The following is a 26,657-nucleotide window of genomic DNA, read 5'->3' as shown; positions in this document are numbered from 1 at the left end:
TTAGCCCCGCATCAGCAGAATATAACCCCTCAGAATTCAGTGCAGGAAGGGGAAGAGGTGATTTTGCTGTTTTTTCTGATTTTCACTATTTCTCATTTCTAATAAAAAAGCCCCCCAGCTATAGGACGTTATCTGCTACAGTAGGTACCCCCCAACCATTGAGGACCAATTTTTTTTCTTTTTCTTTGGTCCGGTTGCTATGCAACGCCTCCTCACCACCAGCTATGGGTTCTTTATCAATCAACTCCATTTACCTCGGTTCAAAGCAGGATTTTCAAAGCCCCGTAGCTCTGAAACTACGAGCACTGTCCTTGGTGATATCATCCATCCAAAGTTCGGATGTCATTTATCTCGCATTGCTCCCGACAATGACGAAAGGTAAACATCGTGAGCTAATGCTAATGATAGCAGACCCTCACAATAACAGTCTGCAGGCTGCTACCGCAGGGAGGTAACTGAAGGGGATGCAGGCGCTGGTACAGCTTAACTACACTTTTGCTACCAGCTAACGGCACAGAAATAATGAAATACCGTCCCGCTAGACATTCTTTCCACTTCTGTTCAGGCTCAGGGCACACTTGTCAAACTTTCTACATATAGATTTTTTTTAAAGCTGTTATTTTGGATTGTTTTAGGCACGTCACTGTGTATTTGAAAAGCTTCTGCTGAGCCCTGGATTAGGGCTCAGTCAGTACCAAGAGTTTGTTTGTTTTGTATGTGATAGAAATACAGTATTCCTCCCAGACCTCCAGTCACTGTATTGGGGTATGAAACACCCACTGACGTGTGTCTCCTCTGTGTCTCTACAGGACTCGTTGGAAGCAGCGTGTAGCGCTGAGGGGATCACCAATGAACACTACAGATTGGAAGGTAGGTTCTCTCTCTATCCCCAGTCATTGTGCGAGAGAAACTGAGTTTTACTGAGGTTAAGGTTAGGTTTATCCTTAGTTTTTCTGAGGTTAAGTTTAGGAATAAGGTTAGATTGAAGGCATAGTTTTACTGAGGTTAAGTTTAGTTATAAGGTTAGGTTTATCCTTAGTTTTTTCTGAGGTTAAGTTTAGGAATAAGGTTAGGTTGAAGGCATAGTTTTACCGAGGTTAACTACCGAGGGTTAGGAATAAGGTTAAGTTTAGGAATAATCGAAAAAGCTATATCTCATTTTAACACGGTAGTCATATATCTATAGTATTATACCCAGTCCTGATGGTGGCGGTAACTTCACCATTATGCCGATTTTGACCAAATAGAGCGAATCTGGCGATGTCATTTCCGGTTCTACGGATCACAACATCCGCTAGTTTTCATCACTGTTACACAGTCAGATGTCGGGGATGCTAAGCTATCATCGTTTATTTTAATAACTAAATTAAGCTCTAATCAAGCCCCAAATATCGCATTTTGCACATAAAGACCGCGCACCTCGCATGCACGCACGCGCGCGGTCTTTATATGCATCACTGCGTAAAAGAAAATAAGTCAAAATTTCATTATGCTTTAAGTAGCATGTGACATGTCAAACTAGGGGGTTTTCATGATTCTGAATCCATTCCAAGCATTAGTTTTGCACAAAAAACACTCCTTGGGCTTAAAGGTTTAGCCTTAGTTTTACTGAGGTCACGTTTAGGAATAAGGTTAGGTTAAGGCATAGTTTTACGGAGGTTACGTTTAGGAATACCTATAGCAACCATTCCGAGGTTTTCAGAGTTGACTCTGGGAGTTTTATTGGGCCGAGCATTCTGTATTTGTCCCTATTGCACTACAAAAACGAACCCAAAGGCAACTATGTAACCTCACTGACCTTTTAATGTTTGTCCTAGACAAACATTAAAAACGCCATTGCCAATGGATAGAGTTTAATGTTTCTCACCCCCCAAAAAACTGCAAATCTATTCTAACCGATTTGATTAGCTCGATTAACTGTTGCACCCACACATCTTGTCTTCTCTCAACTAAATTCCACCAATGCACCGATGAACCCCCCACCCCCCCTCCACCTCCTCCTCCCTGCCCTCTGTGGGTCTTTGCAAACTGCCTGCATCCCCCATGTTCTCCCTGGTGGGGTGTGATCCTGGATTAAGTGCTCCGGGAGGAGAGGCTCCCCACCCCCCCCCCACCCCCACCCGTTTGATCTGGGTTAGAGAGGAGAGGAGAGCATACAGGATCAAAGACGTGGGATGCAGACAGAAAGGTGACCAGACAGCCTCAGAGATAGATGAGGGTCAGTATTAGCACCGACTACGACTTCCTTTCATAGAATAGTTTATTTATTTTATTTTATTATAGCACTAGTCTCGCGACATCAATTCCACAATCTACGAATGCTGTTTCATAGAGTCTGGAACTAAACCTCACCAAAAGCCCCAAGAAAGACAGCTGTCATCTGTTTGTTGTTACTTACCGTTGATGAAAATATATTTAAAATACTTTGATTTCCCGTTTTTTAGCAGCAAGCGATAATTTGATTTACAAGTGGGACAAGTTTGCGCTACCACTAAGACGGAGTGGATGCGGGGAGGAGTGTAATAGCGTATGACGGGAGAATTTGAAAATGTTCTAGCTTAAGAGACTAAGACATATCGGTCGGCGGTCAGGCTCTTATTAATAGGGTGTCAGTTTTATTAGACAGTGTGGAACCAGACAGGAAATGTAGCAGAGAGAGAGAGAGAGAGACATGTTGCTCTGTCCACTAAGGCAATGGCATGTCCTGACATGTGGCATGTTCCTTTCAGTTACGTTACAAATGAGTACTAGCTTGTAATCATTAATTTATGATTTACAGTAATTTATTTTTCCATTATAAAAAATATATATACTTGGGGGATAAAAAAGGAAAAAAGGGGGAGATCACAACCGCAGAGAACCAATTCTCCAATGCATGGCTTTTGAAGATTATGTCATATTTTATATATCTCTGCTGTCGGGAAGAAACCACCAACTCCAAAATGTTAATTTTTCAGTAATGAAAAATCTACATTTTTCAACTGCCTCATCAAAATTGGACTTTTATATATTGTTAATTACTTGCATAAGAGGGGGAGAGGCGGTGGAGTTGCTTTAATTAGCAGACAGTTTGAGTGTCCAATGGAGTTACGTTTTTTACTATTTTCTATTCAATATTCAATATTTTCGAAACACACAGACAGTAAAGGGTGTTCAATAGCACTGACTTATGCAAAACATAATAATCAAAAAACCTAAAAAATTGAGTTAGGTGGTTTCCTCCTGACACCAATGATATGGCAGCCGAGTATATGGGGATTTTTATGACATAATTGTTTGCCAGCCAAGTCTATGAACTTTGAGGATATTTGTAGAGCACTTATGATGTAAATTGTTTGCAAGCCAAGTCTATGGACTTTAATGTTTGCTTAGGGGACTAAATGATGACAGAAGATGGATTGAAACCTTTATTTATTCTCGAAAAGAGCATTGAGTTCACGCTCATTTGCAATGCTGCCGAGATTACACACACAATCGACAATTAGGATATATGCAGAAATAAAACACAAAAACAAATCTAAAAAAGGCATATATAAAAACACAGAAACGGTGAAATAAAGCAACGGAAAGTGAATAAGTTAAAAACAGGTAAGGATATAAATACAGTGGGCACCCCTCACTTCACACGAGTGTGATATTTTAATCTGCTGAGCAATAGACTTGCCTGTTGAACCCAAATCCTTGGAACCATTCTTCTGCAGACACACTGCAGTTAATACAGCATCCTTAGGCAAACCCAGAGCCATAGAGTAAAACAGAGTTACGCAAACTCTGTTCACTTCATGGGGCCAGTCCAATGGCGGCTCTTCTACATAGACTTCTATTGGTTTGTCCCTATTTGAAGACTTCAAATAGAGACAACCGGAAGATTACGGAATGCATTGGAGTCGCTCGTGAGAGTACATTAACCACGTGACCGGGCTGTTTTCTGCCCCCTCAATATCGCAATTCTTCTATTGGGCAAACCCAGAGCCAAATGCCGTTGTTTGTTGACTTTCACGTGAATGAGCAGCACTCTCAGAGCACCGCTCACTGTGATCTATTATGTGACGAATAGCACATGCATTGTGGTTTAGTGGTTTAGAATAGCACATGCATTGTGGTTTAGTGGTTTAGAATAGCACATGCATTGTGGTTTACAGTGATGTAACTAGGGTGCGTTTTGCGTCCAAAAACGCACTTTATAGTTTTGGGACGCAATAGACCATCAACCTGTGCGTCCATGGGATGCACTACTGTACTCCCACTGAAAAGAAATCGCGGGGGGAAAAAATGCGGTAAAACAATAATCTACGGAAACGATCATTTTGTATGCCCACATCCGACCTCATCCTATGTTATAAAAAATAAAATCCATGTAGAAATCGTTGTAGAACCACTAATTTGTTGTAACTACATTGTCAACACAGCGCGCCGCCATGTTGCTCAGGCGAGCTCTGACCGGGGAGCGGAGCGCTCCGAGCGCAGCCTCTAGAGTAGACTAGAGCCGTTTAGAGAGAGAGTGACGACAATTGAGTGATCAGTGACGCTTGCAGCCCCACGAATAAGCAGTGAACGGAGATGTCGCAACTCTCTCAACTAAACCGCGCTGCCTCCGACAGAAATATTTAGGGGAACATGTTTTAGCGTGACAAGCAGACCCGATTCACAAACAGACAATGAGTCACTTTAAATGAGCTGTGCTGCAGTGCATTAAATGCACCATACTTAAGCTCACTGATTGCACCACATTATTATTATTATTTATATATTTTACATTATTTTGGTGCCATTATATTATTTACTGTTCTGCATACGTTGCACTGTTGTGTTGTTCTGTTTGCATACTTTGCACTGTTGTTGCAAACATCTTTGCAAATATTAAAGTTTTCAGATTTGGAATTGTATTCACTTCTTTCATACATTTCTACATGAATATAGCCACATTATAACAATCAAAAATGAAATGATAGTTTAATGCTGCAATTTGTAAAAATGACAAAATGTGACTGACAAAACGTCGCTGAAGTGGGACTCATCAAATGTCCCTGGGACTCATCTACAAGACCATCCCTGCATCCTGGGACTCATTACATTGGAAACCTAATTACATCACTGGGTTTAGTGGTTTAGAATAGCACATGCATGGTGGTTTAGTGGTTTAGAATAGCACATGCATTGTGGTTTAGTGGTTTAGAATAGCACATGCATGGTGGTTTAGTGGTTTAGAATAGCACATGCATGGTGGTTTAGTGGTTTAGAATAGCACATGCATGGTGGTTTAGTGGTTTAGAATAGCACATGCATTGTGGTTTAGTGGTTTAGAATAGCACATGCATGGTGGTTTAGTGGTTTAGAATAGCACATGCATGGTGGTTTAGTGGTTTAGAATAGCACATGCATTGTGGTTTAGTGGTTTAGAATAGCACATGCATGGTGGTTTAGTGGTTTAGAATAGCACATGCATTGTGGTTTAGTGGTTTAGAATAGCACATGCATTGTGGTTTAGTGGTTTAGAATAGCACATGCATTGTGGTTTAGTGGTTTAGAATAGCACATGCATTGTGGTTTAGTGGTTTAGAATAGCACATGCATGGTGGTTTAGTGGTTTAGAATAGCACATGCATGGTGGTTTAGTGGTTTAGAATAGCACATGCATGGTGGTTTAGTGGTTTAGAATAGCACATGCATGGTGGTTTAGTGGTTTAGAATAGCATATGCATGGTGGTTTAGTGGTTTAGAATAGCACATGCATGGTGGTTTAGTGGTTTAGATCATCAAAAGAGAGGCGACAGCGAACAAGACAGGAAGACACGGAGAGATGACAAGATGACTGATGGACTTAAAAGGCCCCTCCTCAGGGCCTCAGGCTAAGAACCTTTCAGCACATTCACACGAAACATTTGCAAAGGAGGGAAGAAACAAAATGGATAGAGATGAAAGCATCTTTAGGATGTTTCACTGCAGTGCTTTACAGGTCACTACAAAGACACTGTTCATTATTATGATAATGTCATAAACCCTATATATATATATATATATATATATATATATATATATATATTTTACTATAATGTTTAGCCCGCAATTTTGCAACCCATTTTTTCATCCAGTGTCAATTATCTAATTGACACTTCCTCTGCCAACCTTTGGGGGCAGACCTTCCTTCTATGCATGAGGAGTCCAAGCTGCTTCTTTTCACCTGACAGGGGGGAGTTTCCCCGGCCGGACGTAGCGCATGGAAGGAACACGTTATTCCGACCAGTTCCTTTCCCCTCCATCAGGCGTCCGGCTGGCCAGTGTGTGTGTGTGTGTGTGTGAACAAGTGGACAGGACACACACACACGATGGTCCCGACTCCCCAGCTAAATCACAAATTCACAATCAGTTTCACCACTTGAACCCCTATATACAACGTATGTTTGAAAATAACCAAGCTTGTAGATCTAAAAAATAAATCACTGCGCTCTTTAATCATACATCATCACATTCCGTGCTCAGCCAATCAAATAATTTCCGTGGTACACACAGAGACACACAAAGCTGGGCATAGGACGGACTAGCGCACCTCAAAAAATGGAGAAAGTATTCTCGAGAAAAACACTTTTGAAGCATCTTGCATGGGGGACCCTGTGACAAAATATTTCCAGTTGGGGGTCCGCAGACAAAGGCATAAAATGTTGGAGGTCCTTGACATGAAAATATTTGAGAACCACTGGGTTAAACGACATTAGGAACCTATAAGCCCAAACAATCAAAGTGCACACTTTAGAAACAAGCCCCAAAGTCGCTTATAGTAAGCGTCGAAGCGGACTTGGCAACACTGGTGCCTGGGGAGCAGCTCCAGTTCGAGGCCACAGTGCTGCATGTCTGTTACGTAGCTGTGGGAGGAAACTGGAGCGTGAACAAGCAGGACAATATGCAATGTCCACACAGGTCGGCCCCGGTCGCCCCTCACTGGGATCTGTTAGCTAACAGTATGAAACCACCTGCTTGAGTCCCCCTGTTATTGTTGTTCATAAAGTGTTGATGATAGAATTGTGTGTAGAAATGTGTATAGTATATATTCAACTGTTATATTGTTACTGGCAGGTGGACAGAATATGAAAAGTTTAAATATGGAGATCAAGGTTTCTGCCAGACAGCGCCAGCACCGGCCACATGCTGAAGCTGTTGTGATATACCTCTATGTATGTAGCTGTGTGTGTGTGTGTGTGTGCGTGCGTGCGTGCGTGCGTGTCAAAGCTATTGGAACAATGTCAATATCACCCCCCCCCGCCTGATCTGATACACCCTGCCAATCCACTGGCAGCCGAGTCTCTCACAAAGACCTGGCTTCATCAGACAGAGATAGAGAGAGAGACAGAGGGAGAGAGAGATAGAGATGCAGAGAGAGAGAGATAAGGGGCAATAGATAGAGGGAGAGGGATAGAGGGGGAGAGAGAGGGAGAGATGGCAGATTACTGTTTCTCCTGGCATTTTCATTAGTTGTGAGATAAGCATCTCACCAGCATATTGGACCTGCTACAGAGCAACGCACGCACGCACACACACACACACACAGAGCTGTAAGAAGATCAAAGCGAACACAAAACCAGCAACCACGTTGCTGCTGCCTCTGACATTCATCTGTACAATCTGGTGAAACTGGTCAGAAGCAGAGCTTTGTGTCTGACCTCCTGGTGACCTCCAGTGTCTGGTCAGAACTAGGGTTGTCACCATTACACATTTAAGTTCACAATTTATTCTCACACAAATAATTGCGATTATCAATTTAATTGTGGTTTTGACATTCAGTCATAAAAAGGCGATTTATGTTCGTTGCTGCATCGATGCAGAATCGTGCGTGACGAATCGCGATGCATTGCTGAATGGATCATTTTTGACACCACTAAAGTGCACACCATGGACATGACGCTAGTCTGTCGCAGGGACATTGTCCTTTAAATGAAGGCCCAAACAGTACCAATGATTCGCCATGCGACTACTCACAACCAAATGGTTGTGATTTGCAACTACAATGGCAGTTGCAAGTGTGACATGTCTTTAAAACTGTTTTGTTTCACAGAGTTGCATTGGTGAGGTTTGGGCCTAACCGCCCAAAACATGTGAGTGCTTCTTCCATCACCGCATTGCCCCTCCCCCCCGGTACCCGCTGCCTCCTCCCGGGCCGGGGGGTGGTCTTTGATGTTGCTTTTTGGATGGGGCAGGAAAAAGAAAGAGTCGCAGGGCGACAACAGAACTCTCTGGCTCGCACAACAAACACTGTTCACTGAGATCTGACTCTGGCTTAATTAATTAGCGAGTCTGTTTTACAGCCTGCTGGTGTGATCCCCGTCCAAAAGGTTGGAGATTGAACACTTCAAAGTGCTGACAGCAGCGGGAGGAGGGGCGTGCGTGCGGGCATGTGTGTGTCCCCACAAATATAGGCTATTAAAATGTGAGTAATAGACATTGTGAGATGGTTGTTACATAAAAAACTTTTATTTAGACATTTAGAGGCTTTTAGGGTTTGGGGGTTAGAGTTTTCTCTTTGTTGAAAATAGCAGATCTCCTCAGCAAAGAGATTTGGAAGAGGGAAACGAGAACAGGCCAAGTAGCCTATAGAGCCAAAGTATTGAGGGTTTAAGAGGTTAAATGTCTGACTGAAAATACACATCAACACAAACTTGTTTCTATTTGTGCTTCCTTCCGAATTTTGTTTAAACCAGTGGTTCTCAAACTTGCTTGTAGATCAGCTCATTCCAAATAGCCCATAATTGAATTAAATAGTTTACTTTAAATAGAATTAAAGTGGTTGATGCTACATTAACTATTATTTGTCGCTTTTTTGGGGCTTGTTTTCATAGACCTGACCGCGTGTTTCTCTCACGAAATCTGGCAAAATCTAAATACTGAAGGCTCTCTCTTTTGTCTGTCTGTGTGTGTGTGTGTGTGTGTGTGTGTGTGTGTGTGTGTGTGTGTGTGTGTGTGTGTGTGTGTGTGTGTGCAGTGGCTCTGCCCCCAGAGAAGACGGAAAGCTGCTGTGTGGAGGAGAAACTTCAAGTGGGAGACGGCCAGTCTCCCACGAGACCCCAGAAACAACTTCAGTTTGAAGTGAGTGAGTGAGTGAGTGAGTGAGTGAGTGCACGTGTCTCTACTCTCTTGCCCCAGTTTTATAACTGGAGGAACAAACAGTGACGGGCGGTCTCGCACACACACACACACACACACACACACTACTGTAATTATGAAAAGTTGCAACTAATGCACCTAATCACTCATACACACATGCTTGTGATACACATACGTATCACACACGCGCACACACACACACACAGTGAGTGATGAAGTGTGTTGTTCCAGGAGCTGGAATGTGCTGTGTCCGTAGAGGAGGACAACAGACAGGAATGGACCTTCACCCTGTACGACTTTGACAACAACGGCAAAGTCACCAGAGAGGTACAACCCTCACCTACTCTCACCATACTGTATACTATGGACACAGAGTACACAGTACAATCCTCACCTACTCTCACCATACTGTATACTATGGACACAGAGTACACAGTACAATCCTCACCTACTCTCACCATACTGTATGGACACAGAGTACACAGTACAATCCTCACCTACTCTCACCATACTGTATACTATGGACACAGAGTACACAGTACAATCCTCACCTACTCTCACCATACTGTATGGACACAGAGTACACAGTACAATCCTCACCTACTCTCACCATACTGTATGGACACAGAGTACACAGTACAATCCTCACCTACTCTCACCATACTGTAGTGTATACTATGGACACAGAGTACACAGTACAATCCTCACCTACTCTCACTATACTGTATGGACACAGAGCTGAAGATCGGGAACTTTCATTTCAAATTGAATAGAACATCGTTTAACCAATTTGTATGGTAGTGTTTGGGACAATGTAACTAACACATCTACAGCAGTTGGAGGCAGAGTCCTGCAACGGGTCAGATACCCGTTGTACCCTGTTAGGGTACCCGAGTTTGACGGGTGGGAACGGGCGGGACAATATACCTTAATAAGTTAACGGGTACGGGCGGAACGCAACGCAACGTAGGTGGGTGACTTTTTTAATGAGTGGACCCGCACTGCACAATGTTATAAACAGCAGCTGAGCTGGGGTTTTCCTCAACAGCAGAGATAAGTTAAATCCGTCACATGCCCAAGGAATCGTCAGTGATGTCACATCACTGCCGATTCCTTCACAATGGCGTTATGTTTCTGCTGCTGTGCTTCCCTGTGCTACTTCCTTGTTGCATAGCAGTGACATCACGGACGAATCCTTGCTTCCTTATCGTAGAATTTCACGTGTGGAGTTAATTTTTTTATCACCAGGCTGCAGCCTGTAGCCTATATTTTCGTTCGCGCTGATGAAACACCAGGGGATTATAATGCCAACATTCAACACAAGATGTAAAGCTAACCCAGGTAATGTTGGCCTAATGCGCCACTCTGTCTAAGTGTAAATAAAGTTAAACTGATTAGCCTGATGAGTGATGACCGTGTTTGAAACAGCCTTGGATCAAGACGGTCGACTCATCAGGCTAATCTTTTTTTTTATCATCCTCTCCTTGCCAATATGCCATTTAGGTCGAAATCATGATATAACTTTATGTTGTGATAATAAGCAGCAGTAGCCAGTCAACTACATGTCTTCCGTTCCATGTGCAACACACTGCCGTCGCCCACCACCACATGCGGTGTTGGATGAAATAAAGTCAATGATAGCTATCGTATAGCCTGTGATACGAACGGGTAACGGGCGGATCTGGTTTCGAGATTTATATAAATGACGGGTAACGGGCGGGTTACGGAACTGATGATTGACGGGCGGGACGGGTGCGGGTATCGAAAATTGGAATCGTGCAGGACTCTGGTTGGAGGTGGTCTGCCATATTATGGTACCTACTGTATGGTGAGAAATTTTGACCGAGAAAGCATGCACTGCCTTAGTAGCCTGGCACTCAGTCGGAATTTTTATTTTGTTTCACATTATTCAGACTGAAAGCCCTCCCCACGGCAGCAGTTTATGGGATGGGTGTCGTCAAAGCGACAGTCTTCGGTGATTGGTTCATACCAACCAATCAACCAAACAAACAGCCAACGAGCGCAACTAGTATGTAAACAAAAGCGGTCAAATTTGTCAGGTGATGATGTTTATAAAACGTCTCGTGTCTGTAAAGAAACTATTTATCATACGTCGTTTTAATAGCCAGATTGATACAGTCATGAGTTACCACAGTGGGGGCAGCCATGTTTGTTGTCTGACACTGTTGAGTGACGGGGCTGATGGCCAATCTGACACCGTCGTGGGGAGAGACTCCAGACCTGACGTGGCCTTAGTGGAATACTCTGAATCTCTTAGAAAGACAAGGTTTCCAACAGGGATGTTCTGCCCCAAGCAACAACAAAAAAACATCAATGTACAAACTCCTAAAAACAGAGAACGTGGCTGGGTCTTGTGTCTTGTACGGACAATGGACCTCCTCTATGGGGAGCTCGCTTCGGGGGAAGAGGCCGGCCACAGCTGAGATAGAAAGACGTTTTGCAAGCGAGACCTAAAAAGCCACCGTCATTGACATAGACTTGTCTCACCGTGTGCCTGCTGTATAGGCACACGGTAACGTTTGGGAACCATACTGGTGGTTCCTATACAGTAGGATTCTACCAATCCTTTTCAATGGCTCTGTGAGAAACTTGATTCCAGTGTGAGGTCTGTTCTAAGTTTCTCTTTTCTTAGAAGAACCTGGTGGCTTTGTTTCTTCTTCTCTGGTAGAGATCTGAGAGCTCAGTCAGAGGGGCTAGTGTTTTTTTGTTTAGTTTTTTAAATGGCGCAGAAAGCCCTGCCACCCTTAGTCAGTGTGTTTGGCCTTTGGCACTTTCTCTGGCGTTACCTGTACTGGAGGAGACTTAGTGGGAGAGAGAGTGGAATCATCCTAATAATGAAGCATATAATCACCCTAACCACTAATCACAAATCCTCTCCTCCTCTCCCCTCCGCTGACCTCTAGGACATCACCAGCCTCCTCCACACCATCTACGAGGTGGTGGACGCCTCGGTCAACCACTCTCCCACTAGCAGCAAGACGCTGCGGGTCAAACTGTCGGTGGCTCCAGACTCCAGCCAGCGGTGGAGAAGCTGCACGCAGGCCACAGCAGGTACACCAGGAAGGGCTCAAAGGTGTCGAACCACAGTTCCTTTGGTCTTTATAATGGTTATGATTATGATTATAGCTATGGTCCATATATAGCTTTAGAAGGAGTTTATTACATGCTAGGCTTGCTAGCTAGCAGGCTACAGTGATCACTTCACTCCGTCGCGACCATTATAACTATGATCACGACATTGTTTTTACGCCTGCACCTTTGTTACTGTTGAGCTACTGTAGTGCGACTGTCACCAAACTGTGGATAACATTGGGCAGAGTGAGGAGGGACTCCTATACTTTACTGTACGGGACGACACGTCTCCAATCTAACTTGTTGAACAAACTACAGTTATTAAATATTCTCTGCTGGTTAGTTTGTTGGATGTGAGCTGATCCCCAAGTTTCTCCGGCCAGAGAGAGTATATGTGACACCAAGGTATATTTCAACAGAATAGTAGTGTATTATCTTCAGTAAGCCATGAAACCGTGGTTTATTGGTCAAGGACGCACGGCTGCAGAGAAGTGAGGTGTAGGCCAGGGTACTCAATGAGCGCTGCAGGTTCTGCATGACATGTTGCCTGTGTGAAGGCTGGAGACTGAGTGAGGAGTCAGTTGCTGCTTATATATGGCACACCTAAACTGTGATTGGCTAGTGAGTTGAGTGGTGTGATGGAAAACAGGTGTCTCATTATGGATGCAGGGAATGGGGGAATGTCCACCAGAGGCTGCCATTCAGACAGCATGCAGATAATTCACAACAACAGTAATAAACTCACTAATAGTAAAAGTATTTACACACTGTAGTTGTCCCCATTGAGCATATGAGCCTATGAGGCATGCTTTTCCCAAAGAAAATCTGTCTTGAATGTTGCCAGTGCAGCCCACCGCACCTACACGAGTGGCGGTGACAGCAAAACCCACATACAGTAGTCTTGTATAACAATCAGCCAGGAATGGATTAGTACTTAAGTTGGAGAACTACCATCAAAACAACAGAGCTCACAGCTGCATGTCTGCTGTAGAAAAGCAAAAAAATAAATCATAAAAAATATTTAACCCATTTTGGGCGGGAACCCCTTTTGGTGATCTACAAGCTCATAGCGCGCCACTGGCGCGCTACGACCTTGTAGGTCTGCTATTTTTGAAAAATCGAAGAACCACTGACATAGAAACATAGCTTTTTCAGAAAACTGTCAGGATGTAGAAGACATGTGTGTGTATATACACATTTGTCGCGTGCCTCTTCTTCCAAAACGCCACTGCTTTTCACTCTGCTGAAAGAATGAACTTGAGGCTGGGCTGTGTGTGGAAACGATGCAGAACGTCTGACCAGTCACAGTAGCCCAACTAGTTTTGGTAGTAGTCACATCTTGGGAGGCACCGTTACATTGGTGGGATATTGCAGACGTCGCCAGATGATAAGCAACCAAGATTAGATTGATTAGAAGTAGTAAATATCTCTTTTATCGTGAAGTAGGGCGTAAGTTGAAACACTTAGATATCGTCTATGTCGGGTGGATACCTCATTATGTCCACACACACACACACACATATATATATATATATATATATACACAGTATGTGTGTGCGTGTGTGTGTCTGTGTGTGTCACTGTGTGTGTATACTTTGATGCTTTAGTGTGATGAGTGTGCTGTAGTGTCAGTGTGATCCACGCTTGGCAGTAATTTACGGAAAAACACAAAAGGTTTGAATATGGAGATACGTACAGCTACAATACTGTAGTAGTAGTGTAGTAGGAGTCAGTCAGTAGGACAGTGGTGCTCAGAGGATGCCCCCCCCCCCCCGCACTAGCACCCTGTGTCACATGCTGTAAGCTGTCACCACACCCCGCAGACGTGCGTTTGTTGTCAACACAGAAAGTCTGCTGTCACAAACTCTCCCCGTCTCCATGTCTCTCTCTGTCTCTCCTGCACCACGGGGTTCATTTTTTAATGATAGTGAGGAGTAATGGAGAAGAGAAGAGGGGACCCCCTGCCTGCTGCCAGCCAGCCGCTTCAAAAAACTCTGGAACTAGGCCCTAAGAGATGCACAGCATCCTTTTGATAAATGTCTGCCACCTTCTAGGCTGTCACCTACTCCCTCTCCCTCTCTCCCTCCCCTTCCAAGCACTCCCCAAAGCTCAAACTGTCAGGAAAAATAATATCTTTGACTTTACTTTTCAGATTTTGCTACTTAAACTAGGGAAATATATACAGTATATGTATAGTCCCCTCTCTGTTACATCACAGGCATGCATGTCTCTTTTTTCTGTCTATTTATATCCGTGAAAGCGTTTCAGACAAGAGCCGGCTTTGAAAATATTGCCTGATGCCATTTGTGCTAATTTCATACCGCATTATATTGGGTGCCATTAATAAACTCTTTATGAAGAAGATATACCCCATGCCTTACAGTACTGAGTGTGAGACCTGGAATTGGAAATAGAATAAATGACGCATTGTTATTTATCCACTCATTTAACTGATCTTCAAAGTAAAAGCCAGTGAACAAAGGTTTCTTTCTTCTGCAGGCTTGTGAGACTGCTGTAGAGAGAGAGAGAGAGAGTGAGAGAGTGAGAGAGAGTGTGTGTGTGTGTGTGTGTGTGTGTGTGTGTGTGTGTGTGTGTGTGTGTGTGTGTGTGTGTGTGTGTGTGTGTGCTCTTTGATAATGGATTTCTCTCTCTCTCTCTCTCTCTCTGCAGACTTATCCCACTCCAGACAAAAGGCTGACAAGAGCGTGGAAGACCCCAAAAGTGCTGACAAGAAGTCACGCGCTCTCCTCCGGTACGATCTATAACAGTGATTATCAACTTATTCTTATATTGCTAATATAAGTATATAACATTTTTTTAACAATAAGAATATGTATCGATACTAGAGGGTACTAGAGCCCGACCGATGCCAGATTGCAGTTATTTCATTTTTCAGTCTTATTCAAAAGTGTTCAAAGATAACCGAGAGCGTTGCGAGCTTGGAAGGTGCTTTCATCCAAAGCCACGTCTCATATCAGTCACATAAAGGCATACAGCCTCTCCCAAGGCTGTGCCTGTCCAGCTACACAGGAACTAGTCATGGAGAGAGGGAAGCTTAGAGGTTTACACACGTCCTCTTGTCACAGCCCACTAAATAAATCTTTCACTACTCATTCCTGAGCTAAGGACACCAGTAACTCATGCCTTGCTCAACGGTCCTGCAGTAAAATGCTGTTGCATGAGTGCCGAGCAAGTGGCAATATATACTCACAGTTTTTTCACACGCTCGCATATAAAACGGGGGCCGGGGCGACTCTTCAGAACATCACTTCTCTTGCAGTTAAGTTCACCACTGCTTAGGCCATAAGGGCAGCCCAGCTAAACCTCAGGGAGAATTGGAGCCCAACCACTGCCATATCTACTTATTATAAACAATTTTGAGCCTTTTTTTTCTCTCTCTCTCTGTAAAGTCACTTGGAGAAATATTAGTAGTTTTGGGTTAGGGTTAAAGGGTTGGTTCGGATTTTTGGACATGAAGCTGTATGAAATGCTTACCATAAATATCGTGGTTGCAAAGGTATTAAATGACTGGCCGAGGAGTGCTGCTCCTGTTTGGGGGAATATCAAGTAGTTTCCAGGGTCACTGGGGGCCACGCATTAAAAATAAACCAATCTACAAAACTAGCGTAATTCGTATTGTTGACCTATATCTACCATTATAGACCAACTTTCGTTCAACTTTGACCGCTCTGTCACATGGTACTATTTTCTTTGTGTTCAGTATCACTGCGCCGCATAGAACACCAAAGTGCTGGCGCGCCACGGCAGCTGCGGCAGGATACACTACCAAATCTAGGTGCTATGCAGCTGCCTCGGGTCGGCTAGCTACGAGGTTTCATTTCATTCAAAACATTTACTTTTGACTCGTTCCGGTTACTTTATACGTTTTGTTTTGTGTCATCGAGGAAAATAATAGTTGTTTCAATTCCTTCAAAGTAGATCAAAAAATGAGCGTGACTTCAACATGTCAGAATCAGACACTTCAAAGTTCAAACCCAGAGTCAGACAACGACAGTGATGAAGCTTTCACTGCACAGCCGAGCACCTAGCCGAGCCACCAGCCGAGCACCTAGCCGAGCCACCAGCTGAGCACCTTTTATTTTTCTCAAGTTGGTATGGAGTCTATGGACGTTCAAACCCACTGCAGCAAGCCAAAGTTGGACATCCCGGAAAGTTGCAACTTCGTACCATTTTGATCTATAATAAAACACAGTGTTGTCAACACTTATAAAGTAACCGGAACGAGTCAAAAGTAAATGTTTTGAATGAAATGAAACCTCGTAGCTAGCCGACCCGGGGCAGCTGCATAGCACCTAGCTTTGGTAGTGTATCCTGCCGCAGCTGCCGCGGCACACCAGCACTATGGTGTTCTATGCGGCGCAGTGATACTGAACACAAAGAAAATAGCATGTGACAGAGCGGTCAAAGTTGAACGAAAGTTGGTCTATAATGGTAGATATAGGTCAACAATACGAATTACGCTAGTTTTGTAGATTGGTTTATTTTTAATGCGTGGCCCCCAGTGACCCTGGAAACTACTTGATATTCCCCCAAACAGGAGCAGCCAGTCATTTAATACCTTTGCAACCACGATATTTATGGTAAGCATTTCATACAGCTTCATGTCCAAAAATCCGAACCATCCCTTTAAGTTCTTTGGGGCTGGTTTCTTAAGTGTACTGGCTTGTTCTGGGCTTGCTTCATTTGGGGGACCTTGGCATTTTTCCATGTCAAGGAAATGAATATGTATTTGGCCACAGAGCCCCATCTGAAAATGTTTTGTGCCAGGGACCCCCATACAAGATTGGTGTATTTGGTGTATGTCTCTTGCCCTCCACTCTAGCCTGACAATTAGATTACTTGAATGTACTCTTGATCAGAGTCATGTATACAGTGTGTGATTTATTTTGGTGTCAGTGTTGGCACAGGAAATACAGTGTACTTTAAAGTCAGAATAATCCCGTAAGAAGGTATGGACTGTGAAAGGTGAAAATAAAATCATTCATTCATTCATTCATTCATACGTATACATACAATATTCCACATATAAAAAATAAAAAAAGGGTTTTTATTAAATATAATATTGGTAAAAGTCTCGTTTTCATCGACCTGATTGCTCGTTTCTCTGGCAGAATCTGGCAACACAGCCTCGCTTTTCCCAAACACTCTAAGAACTTAAACCTCAGGGAGAAACTGAGCTCCAGCCACTGTCTAATGAGAGGTGCTTGTTTTGTGCCCGCCAGGCGCCACCACAGCGACCACCACACCCAGCCGGGCTGCCAGCAGCAGCAGCGCCCCTGCGTGGATGAGAACCTGGAGCGCAGGAACCACTACTTGGACCTGGCAGGCATCGAGAACTATACATCTCGCTTTGGAGCCGGTGAGTGGAGAGTGCTGAGAGAAGTACCGCCCCATTTGAATTTTTTCACTTAACCCGTTACGGTTTTCTGAAGAAAAAAAAAAATGATTATATATTTGGCCGCGGACCCCCATCTCAAAATGTGTTCCCCTGAAGCAAAGAGTTAGAAAAATGTTTGCTTAAAAAAGTTAGTATAATTATTCAAAGATGTGCACAAAAACAAAAAAAAGATGAGCTTGTACAGTATACAGTATATATATACCAATGTGCTATATGGGTCCAATTGGTTTCATTCAAGAGTTAAATTATTGTTAAACATCTGCTTTACTTCATTTGCTTCATGTCTACACAATTACAGAATGTAGAAAAACTATTACTTTTGCCTCTTATCTATCCTATGGTACCAACATCAATATGGAATTGTGGACAAAATCTATAAAACTATAATACAATATTCAAAGTTTTGGGTCTGAGAGGCCAAATCTCATCGAATGGTCGTCCGTGGCTCAAATGCCAAATAAATAATGGACCCTGATGAAAAGGGTTGAAAACCACTGCTCTACAACAGAACATTACAACATAAAACTTTCTGAGAGATGAGGGGAGAGGTCCACGGTGCCTTTGAAGCCTCCTCCAGACTGTCCCATTACCCCAGCCAGCAGCACCTGCCCTGTAGCTATTAGGTGTAGCGGCGGCCTACTGCAAGCCCTGGCCAGTACAAACATCTGGGGCCCGGGCCCTACTGCAAGCCCTGGCCAGTACAAACATCTGGGGCCCGGGGCGAAGTGTCTGAAGGGCCCGGCTCCCATCAGCTCTAAGGGCCAAGTGAATTATTACGTTTAATAAGCCGCCGCCCTTGATCCGACTTATCAGCGATGACACAGTGATTATTATAATGTGGCCCCTGTTAGTGCAGTGCTAACAGCGGTGTGTGTGCGTGCGTGCATGCATGCACATGTGTGTGTGTGTGTGTGTGTGTGTCACGTTTTGTCATGCTTATCCTTTGGAAGAAATGGGTCTGAAAAACTAGGCTGTGTCCTGAATGATGTGGCTTTCCACTGGACTCGCATTAAAGAGTGGCCGCTGTCGCCATGTATACATAATGGGTTATTTTTGAATGAGTTACTTATTCTGCTTCAGGCAAGCGCTCTTGGATGGCTGCCTTTTTCTCATACTGAGAATTCTGACTTGGCACTTCAGGGTTTATTTTGAGTGTACTTATGTGCATTTGTCGTAATTATACAGGATTAGCGTGTACTTATGCTGTAATGCAAAAGTTCACACACACACAAGAATAAGTCCTTTATAAAGTGAAATGTTAACACTTGAATGCTTTACTGTGTGCAACTGTGCATTGACTTTTTGTCTTTCTCCCCTGTCTCCACCGCAGCTACCACCACAGAGCCGGCCAAAGCTGAGCCTCCATCCCGCTCGGCCAACCAGACCAGGTCTCGGTCTCAAGAGCCAGAAAACGGCCCGTCTTCTTACTCCCACCACCGCCGCTCACAGATCGCCATGGAAGCCGCCGCCGTCCCAGACAGCCTCTGCCACGCCCGGCCCCGCGGTCACGGTCAGGACTCGGGGGGGAAGCACGCCTTCCGCTCGCCCAAGACCCACGGCCGCACGCCGACCGGCGCTCAGGCCAGCGGAGGACGGGTGATGCGGAGCCGAGGAGGAGGCGGAGGAGGAGGAGGTGCGCCTCCACCTCCTGTGCTGCCCAGCCAGACCCCTCCCCACCACCACCAGTCGGCCGCCCCCTACCGCAAGCACAAGCAGCGCTCGTCCAAGGAGGCCGGGGGCTACCGGGTGCTGGGCTCCCTGTCGGCCCCGGGGCCGGGGGCTGGGCCCGTGGTGATGGAGAAGGAGCAGGTGAGGGACCTGCCCGGCATGCTGCTCTACAAGGGGGGCAGCGGCGGGGGGCTGTCGCAGGTGGTGCAGCGGCACGAGCACCACCACCACCACGAACACCACCACCACTACCACCACTTCTACCAGTCCTGAAGCAACCACGCCACACCCAACCGCCTGCCTCCACCACCTAGTAGCCCCAAACCCACAATCCCATCACTCATACTAGCCTCCACCCCGATCCAGCAGGCTCTCCACAGTACAGTACAGTATACAGTACAGTATACAGTACAGTACAACCAGGATTGTAGTAAAGGACATTGTTTTGTTTGTTTGTTTGTTTTCTTTTTGGACAAAGCAGCTACTGGCCAGTGGCCACTGTAGGGGGCATGCACGGGGAGGCCGGGGAGGAGGACCATGGGAGGTGAAGTCCAGTGCAGAGCAGGTGGGGAGCAGGGAGGAGGAGCATGCAGGTGGGGAGCAGGGAGGAGGAGCCCTGCCTCAGTGCTACATAGAGAGCAGCCTAATGGAGGAGGGGGAAGGAGAAGACAGCTGGACTCCAGCAGTTTCTCTGGCCCTGGCTCCCCTGGATCCCACAAGAAACCCACAGACTTTTAAAAGGCTGGCTCTAAACCAGCACCACGATCCTTCCAGACCACTAAGCCAAAAGGTTTGTAATGAAGGGGAAAAGAGGGACTCAAAAAGGCAGAAAGACTGTGATGTATAGAGGAACATTTTATATGAAGGAATAGGTGAAGGGAGAGCAAAAAAAAGGCACAGTGTGTGTGTGTGTGTGTGTGTGTGTGTGTGTGTGTGTGTGTGTGTGTGTGTGTGTGTGTGCGCACGCGCGTGTGTGCGTGCGAGACAGCAAAAGTGCTTGTGTGGCATGTATAAAAGGAAACTTGTATATTGAGTGTGTGCGCGCGCAGGGTGCCTTTCCGTGTGCATGTGTGAGCGCGTGCACGTGTGTAAGGGGTGTTGCGACAACTGTGTCAACATTGTAAACCACTTGAAGAGGGCTCATGGGTGTAGTTAGTATTTAAAAACAAGACAAGTCAGGCAAGTATTAAAAGACTCAAATGAAGAATCTGACTCGTAGCACACAGGCAATAATACCAGGAAAAGTACAAAAAACAATACAGAAATGAAAATGGAGTTTATTTTCTAGTGAGAATAGAAACCCCCAATCAGCTGCTACCTCTAGTTTTAATCTAAATATCGGTATTATGATTACTTTCTATCAGCATTCACGACACAAATAAGAAAATAATAATGCCACAAATGTACAGTGACAAGATCTGTTCCTTTTATTACCCTACATTGTTTGTACATACGGTATATATTGTTGTTATCAACTTTATAAGCTTTATTGATAATGTGATATGTTTGTATTCACAATCTGCAACATTTTGTTTGTTTGTTTAACTCCATGCCTACATTTTGTAAGACCACTAGGAGTCTCTTTTTTAATGTATTTTTGTTTTCTTTCTTTTTTTTTTAAACACAAACATCATTCTCAGTCTCCTTTCTAATATATAAATATCTATAATGCTATAAAGCAGTGGTTCACGAAAATGTGCCAGGGGAAAAAAAGGCAAAAAAATTAAATGGGTCTCAAGTGTTTCAACCTCATTTAGCTGGGACCCCCTGGTATTCCTTCAAGGACCCCTAGAGTTCCTCATTTAGCTGGGACCCCCCTGGTATTCCTTCAAGGACCGCTGGGGTTCCCCTCTACTGGGACCTTCCTGGTATTCCTTCAAGGACCCCTGGGGTTCCCCTAGCTGGGACCCCCCTGGCATTCCTTCAAGGACCCCTGGGGTTCCCCTAGCTGGGACCCCCCTGGTATTCCTTCAAGGACCCCTGGGGTTCCCCTCTACTGGGACCTTCCTGGTATTCCTTCAAGGACCCCTGGGGTTCCCCTAGCTGGGACCCCCCTGGTATTCCTTCAAGGACCGCTGGGGTTCCCCTAGCTGGGACCCCCCTGGTATTCCTTCAAGGACCCCTGGGGTTCCTCATTTAGCTGGGACCCCCCTGGTATTCCTTCAAGGACCCCTGGGGTTCCCCTAGCTGGGACCCCCCTGGTATTCCTTCAAGGTCCCCTGGGGTTCCTCATTTAGCTGGGACCCCCCTGGTATTCCTTCAAGGACCCCTGGGGTTCCTCATTTAGCTGGGACCCCCCTGGTATTCCTTCAAGGTCCCCTGGGGTTCCTCATTTAGCTGGGACCCCCCTGGTATTCCTTCAAGGACCCCTGGGGTTCCTCATTTAGCTGGGACCCCCCTGGTATTCCTTCAAGGTCCCCTGGGGTTCCTCATTTAGCTGGGACCCCCCTGGTATTCCTTCAAGGACCCCTGGGGTTCCTCATTTAGCTGGGACCCCCCTGGTATTCCTTCAAGGACCCCTGGGGTTCCCCTAGCTGGGACCCCCCTGGTATTCCTTCAAGGTCCCCTGGGGTTCCTCATTTAGCTGGGACCCCCCTGGTATTCCTTCAAGGTCCCCTGGGGTTCCTCATTTAGCTGGGACCCCCCTGGTATTCCTTCAAGGTCCCCTGGGGTTCCTCATTTAGCTGGGACCCCCCTGGTATTCCTTCAAGGACCCCTGGGGTTCCCCTAGCTGGGACCCCCCTGGTATTCCTTCAAGGTCCCCTGGGGTTCCTCATTTAGCTGGGACCCCCCTGGTATTCCTTCAAGGTCCCCTGGGGTTCCTCATTTAGCTGGGACCCCCCTGGTATTCCTTCAAGGACCCCTGGGGTTCCCCTAGCTGGGACCCCCCTGGTATTCCTTCAAGGACCCCTGGGGTTCCCCTAGCTGGGACCCCCCTGGTATTCCTTCAAGGTCCCCTGGGGTTCCTCATTTAGCTGGGACCCCCCTGGTATTCCTTCAAGGTCCCCTGGGGTTCCTCATTTAGCTGGGACCCCCCTGGTATTCCTTCAAGGACCCCTGGGGTTCCTCATTTAGCTGGGACCCCCCTGGTATTCCTTCAAGGACCCCTGGGGTTCCCCTAGCTGGGACCCCCCTGGTATTCCTTCAAGGACCCCTGGGGTTCCCCTAGCTGGGACCCCCCTGGTATTCCTTCAAGGTCCCCTGGGGTTCCTCATTTAGCTGGGACCCCCCTGGTATTCCTTCAAGGTCCCCTGGGGTTCCTCATTTAGCTGGGACCCCCCTGGTATTCCTTCAAGGTCCCCTGGGGTTCCTCATTTAGCTGGGACCCCCCTGGTATTCCTTCAAGGTCCCCTGGGGTTCCTCATTTAGCTGGGACCCCCCTGGTATTCCTTCAAGGTCCCCTGGGGTTCCTCATTTAGCTGGGACCCCCCTGGTATTCCTTCAAGGACCCCTGGGGTTCCTCATTTAGCTGGGGACCACCTTTGGGGTTCCCCTCTTTGAGAACCATGCAGTGCCATGAAGCAGTGGTTCCCAAACGTCTTAGCTCGAGACCCAAAAGATACATTTACCGTCTTCTCCCCAGGACACACACTATAGTGAAAATAGCATATCTACCAGCTCCTGGATCTGCTATTTTCACTACTTCTTATAATACAAGTTGTGTTTATTTTAATTTATGGAATTTCTTTTATTTATTTATTTTTCATGTAATTATTTTGAAAAAGTTTAGAATTATTTTTATTTCAAATATTATTTTAAATTTGTAGACATTGTTGATAAACTTTTGAAATAATAATGATGATAATAATAAAGAAAACTGAAAAACATTATGTATATTTACTCAAGAACCATAACAATTAGTCCAGTACCTAGAGCCCTGTGCGGGAGTGTTTTATTAATCCCACTCCCGCCTGCTCCCGTTGAATTTCGGACTATTCCTGCCCGCTCCCGCAATGATTTCATTCTTTGACCGCCCGCAGTGACCGCCTGTCCGCCTCTCCTGCCCGCAAATAAAAATTAAGTCCCATTTACTTCCGCACCATCCCGCAATGATATTGTTTAGTCCTGCTAAACCATTGCTCACAGTCAGATAGAGGGAAAGTGTTTTGCGACGGGACATATATTATAGGTAGGCCTATACACTGACACCACATAAGACAGGAACGCCCAAAAACGTCACATCCGGTTTTTTACCCTGGGCAGAATTTTCTATGGCTGCCAATGCGACTTTTTCCAATCCTTAATCACATACGGACAAACATCTATGCCGATAATATCTAACTTGCGGAGGTAACGTGCCTTGTCCACGGGCAACAGATCTTTCAACGTATGGCATTGCAAATACGTTTGATAATCGCTACTCTGCGCAATATTGTTTTGGAAATGCAGCAAATTGCATTGCAGTGAACGAGAGCAAATCACAACTTCCCCTGGGGGTGGTGACTCCGCCCTGAATACGCGTTGTGGTGTCAGTCTATGGAGCAACTCGCTCATCCCTTTGATTCCCCTAGTTCGCGGAAGTACTTTCTCCATGGAGAATAACCTTGGGGTGATCTTAAAATCGTTTCATATAAGGTCCAAAAATAAACAAGCTGTCTCGGCGTTATTGTCTGGGAGGTGTCTCTGTATCGTTTAGTCAGTCACTCATATAATTATGATACAGTCTGCTTCTAGCGAAAATGTAACTAATTCAGTAGCAGTAACATTAGCGTCAGTTGATTCTTTATTTTTATATATTTTTTATCCCACGATTTTGTAACCCTTTTTTCACCCCTGTGTCAATCATCTAATGTGATCCTGGGCTCTACACACCCTCCACCAACCTAGTCCCCATATATGGTTGATTCTTAATATCCATATGAATGAAGCGGCCGGGGTGACATGTTTATTTTTCAAACACAGTTCTTATGAGGCGAAAAGTACACGAACTGTGGATTTGTGCCCTATACCGATATTGACGTCAGACTTCGGTGCTCTATTATGCTTAAATTGTGAGCGTGAGCCGTGAGAACGAGAGAGAGAGAGAAAGAAAGGGATAGGTGCCGTGCTGATGATGGTTATAAAATATTGTAGGCCTACTCATCCTTTGTTTCACAGCAATAATAAGGGGAACAGCACACAGGGAAAAGCAAAAAGGGGTTTAGAACGGAGAATATCTAAATACTTCTCAGTCACTTTGATTACTAATGATTGACAGGTGCGGCCGCGCTCCCGTTCCGTGCCTGCGGGGTGTGCTCATGCACGCACTTTGGGAGCGTGCCTGAAGATCTCTGGACTTTATTACAGAAAGACAGTGAGACTCCACGGGGAAATTATGTTCTTATCTTGCTAAAATGAAGTGTATAAAATATAAGTTCTGTATCTGGTTAATTGCGGGAGAAAGCGGGATTTTGCAGGGCCCGCTGGTTTTATCTTGACCACCTGTTCCCGTCTGCAGGTATTTAAATACTGCCCGCGCCAGCAACATTTGCGTTTGGTCCCGCGGGTACCGTGGGCTCCAGCTCCCGATGCAGGGCTCTACCATAGAGCACCCCTTTCCCCGTTTCAAATAACTAGTCCTTACCCGTTCTGAATATATGAACAGCAAATCATGTTCAGTGTGCGATGTAATACCGTAGATCACATTACTGATAGGGGGGGAATTGTTTACAGATGGTCTTGGGAAGTTGGGTTGGGCACAAAAGTATAGGCTAATTAAATGCTGTAGTACAATCATAAGTACACCATTGATGTGTGATGTAAATATGGTGGTGATATTCTGCCTATAAATGGAAGTTATTGAATATTTTCAAGTTTGGTGTTGCACTTTGTAGACGGTCCCTAACCGCTCACCGTCTGCTGCCCATGGAGATTATAAGCTATTAAACGGTGAACGCGGAGGTTGGCTTTTTGGGCTTTATATAATCAGGATAAGAATTTGATGTTTTGTGTGATTTAGGAACGTGTCGTCATTGCATCTGTCTGTATGTATTTTGTCATTGTGTTGTTCCGACGGCACGGGATCTGTCTTCCCCAAACGTCTCCATTTGGCCACCCCGAGACCCCGACAGATAAGCATTCCGTTGTGATCGTGCGGCCGCGATGCTTCCCCAAAGAAGAAGTTATGTCGACTGATGCAAGAGTAGCTGTACTATGGGTCCGAGTTGTTTTCCTCGTGTGGGTCTGATGCATAGGTCTGATGCCTGCCTGGGGGCGGTGTGAAAAAGGGGAAGTGCGTTGGAGAATGCAAGGGGAATGTTGCACCGGAAACTGTGTCCCAGTATTAATCTGTGTCCGTCCCAACATGCATTTCACTGGTGACACGTGATTTGCGGGGAGATGAGTTGGGGGGGTACTGCACCCTGGGTGCGGTTGGATTATTATTTCATATAAATGGGTATTGTACTGTAAATATAACATGTATGAATATGAATGCAAAGTAGTGGTTGAGGTGTGGACAGGCTAGCTGTTGGTGTTGTGCATGGTGAGATGTGTGCAAACGGTGTGGTTTAGTAGGAGAAGACGGCCAAAGGATGCAACACACACACACGCGGCGCCAAATTGTATAGGGCACTCTTTGTTGTGTTGCGGCGGTAGCTAGAGGAAGCATGCCAGTGGGGTAACGGTGAGAACGGTGGCCTGTGATGCAGGTGTCGCTAAGGGGCGGAGGTGTGTGAGGGTGCGAGGTTAATTCACTAATAAATTCATTATTAATCATTAATGTGTCAAATCGAAAAAAGGGCTTCGTTAAGACCTCCATATTATTATGGTCAATGCCTGTGTGAAAAGTGGGAGTGATTGGTGCAGGTAATGACGAGATACGGCGGTGTTTCTGACATTCAGACAGTGACTGAATTATAGTATGATGATATGATGATATGATATGATAGCTGACCCTAAGTGCACAGACACCCGATCAGGCCTGCTCTGCTTTTCACATCCATGAGCTACAAAATGAAATAATATCCCACAGAAAGAAGTTCTGCTGTTTGAAAACCTGACCTCACCGCTCCTGTGGCTGAGGCTCTTCATTGAACACTGAGGCTTGGCCTGTCCCTGCAGTCACACGCTGACACAGTCATATATTGTAGGTGAAAAGGATGAACAATGTAATGTAATACTCAAAGCATGTGGTCCGTGGTCATTTTCTAGACACCTAGGTTAACCACATGAACCCTAACACGTTGTAAGCTTTAGAAGGGGAGTGGGGGTGGAGACAAGTAGGCCTGGCTACAGACCGGTTGGGGACCCTGCATGGTCAACAAAGCACAAGGGATTTAGAAAGGCGTTTTGAACCTGTGTCAAAGGGTGCGTTCGTTTATTCAGTGCACTCGGTGTGTTGTCGTTCGAAAATCCAGTGCGCTGCGCACCGGGTGTGCCGAGTGCCCGCACTGAGCGACCCTAC

General features: G+C 45.4%; 1 protein-coding gene across 2 annotated transcripts in view; it reads left to right on the top strand.

Annotated features, from left to right (window-relative positions):
* The window catches only part of nkd1 (NKD inhibitor of WNT signaling pathway 1), a 53,810-nt gene extending 34,161 nt beyond the window's left edge, over positions 1 to 19,649 (top strand). For both annotated transcript variants that reach the window (XM_083759726.1, XM_083759725.1), the window contains 7 exons: positions 810 to 870; positions 8,972 to 9,075; positions 9,325 to 9,420; positions 12,018 to 12,165; positions 14,857 to 14,938; positions 17,430 to 17,566; positions 18,936 to 19,649. In XM_083759726.1, coding sequence (XP_083615852.1) covers positions 810 to 870; positions 8,972 to 9,075; positions 9,325 to 9,420; positions 12,018 to 12,165; positions 14,857 to 14,938; positions 17,430 to 17,566; positions 18,936 to 19,546 — 1,239 coding nt within the window. In that variant the 3' untranslated portion in view covers positions 19,547 to 19,649. The remainder of the gene's footprint in view (positions 1 to 809; positions 871 to 8,971; positions 9,076 to 9,324; positions 9,421 to 12,017; positions 12,166 to 14,856; positions 14,939 to 17,429; positions 17,567 to 18,935) is intronic.
* Positions 19,650 to 26,657: the final 7,008 nt, after the last annotated feature.

This window comes from Protomyctophum parallelum, assembly GCF_964188405.1.
Source record: "Protomyctophum parallelum genome assembly, chromosome: 2".
NCBI lineage: Eukaryota > Metazoa > Chordata > Actinopteri > Myctophiformes > Myctophidae > Protomyctophum > Protomyctophum parallelum.
The sequence above is the reverse complement of the archived record's forward strand: the minus strand, read 5'-3'. Positions and strand labels throughout refer to the sequence as shown.